The sequence below is a fragment of the Drosophila pseudoobscura genome, chromosome 4 (genome assembly GCF_009870125.1).
Source record: "Drosophila pseudoobscura strain MV-25-SWS-2005 chromosome 4, UCI_Dpse_MV25, whole genome shotgun sequence".
Lineage (NCBI taxonomy): Eukaryota > Metazoa > Arthropoda > Insecta > Diptera > Drosophilidae > Drosophila > Drosophila pseudoobscura.
The window spans coordinates 4,657,416-4,658,792 of NC_046681.1; the positions used below are offsets into that span (position 1 = coordinate 4,657,416).

General features: G+C 37.9%; 1 protein-coding gene across 1 annotated transcript; it reads right to left on the reverse strand.

Annotated features, from left to right (window-relative positions):
• LOC6902675 (uncharacterized) lies at positions 1 to 718 on the reverse strand. Its single transcript, XM_002133155.3, has 2 exons — positions 351 to 718; positions 1 to 294 (listed from the first exon to the last, which is right to left on the reverse strand). The coding sequence occupies exons 1-2, from the start codon at positions 624 to 626 to the stop codon at positions 61 to 63; spliced, it is 510 nt and encodes a 169-aa protein (XP_002133191.2). The 5' UTR covers positions 627 to 718; the 3' UTR covers positions 1 to 60.
• Positions 719 to 1,377: the final 659 nt, after the last annotated feature.

Genomic DNA, 1,377 nt, shown 5'->3' on the forward strand with positions numbered 1-1,377 from the left:
TAGTATTGGTAGAGAAGAGCGGTTTAATGTCGAAATGCTTGTTACATTATTTTGTAAGCGTTAACATTTGGTCTCCAGATTTTCCGGACAACTGGGCTTAAAGTTTTCTGGACCCACGGGTTCTCGGGTCTCTCTCATTTGCGGTTCAACTGTTTGATTCAAGAATTTGGGCTTGCACTCGGCTTTCAATTCTGTAAAAACATCACTGGACTCTGTAAATAACACTTCCCCATCAGCCGGTCCCCAGTTTCCCCCCCTCAACTGTTGGTTAACCAATTTCAGTTGTTTGTTAATCTGGAAATAACTCGACGTTATTATAAATTCATCGAAACAATTAATGACAAACCAACCTTTCGGACTAACTCCAATTCATTATTGCACTGAAATAGATTAGCTGCAAATTGAAAAATATTGCTGGGTTTCTTCTCAATGGCCTCAGTTATTATGGTACGTATTATGGCTCGAATTTCCGGATGGCGTTGCAAATATGTCCAATCTCCCTTACGCATGTTTCTGGATATATTCCCGACAGTTGCATAAAATTTTTCCATATTATCCTCATCTCTTGAATATTTGTTTTCATATACATCGGATTCGGTATGACTAGTCGTAAATCCGGAGTCCATGCTTAACTTTTGCCAAAAAAGTTACAAAAACTGTGTATGCTATATCTAATTTTATATCTGAATTATGAAACGAAACTATTTGAAATGAAATAAAATGCTCGGTGTTCTCATTTAGGATTCGTCTGGATCATCAGGAAAATTATATTTAACAAAAAAAAAAAATAAACAGATTTAAGAGAAAACCCGACTCGATGACAATGCATGTTTGCATTACAGTATTGCCGTCACCAGGATTCAAACCTAGGTTCCACGGCCACAATGTGGGGTCTCAAATCCTGAAAACTTCCGCACAAAAAAAGACTACCCTAACTGTGAGAGTATTAGAATCAACAGAACGCTGAAAACCAATTCCAGAAATATGAGAGGCATTAAAACCAAAGACGTTCCAAGGCAGATAGCATTTAGCGGCCAAAGATCGGGCTCAAAGTATACAGCAACAAACAAAACACGACTGCCCTGACCCGCATTGACACACATAAATTGTTTTTCGGTTGCTCCACATACAGCCAAGGCAGTCGACAAGGCAAACAGAAAATGTTTAATAGTTCTAAGAAACAAAAGAACAGGAAAAGGGATGGAAGATTGTTAAGGATACAAAAATTTTGAATTTAGAAACTGTAGTTCCTGTAGTCCCATTTCAATGGACTCGAAAACCTATCATTCCCGAAAACCTCTTGCTTGATATATTTATTTCCGCTGTATCTTATACGAGTTATTCTATCTCTTTGCTCACTCATAGACCGAAGGTTAG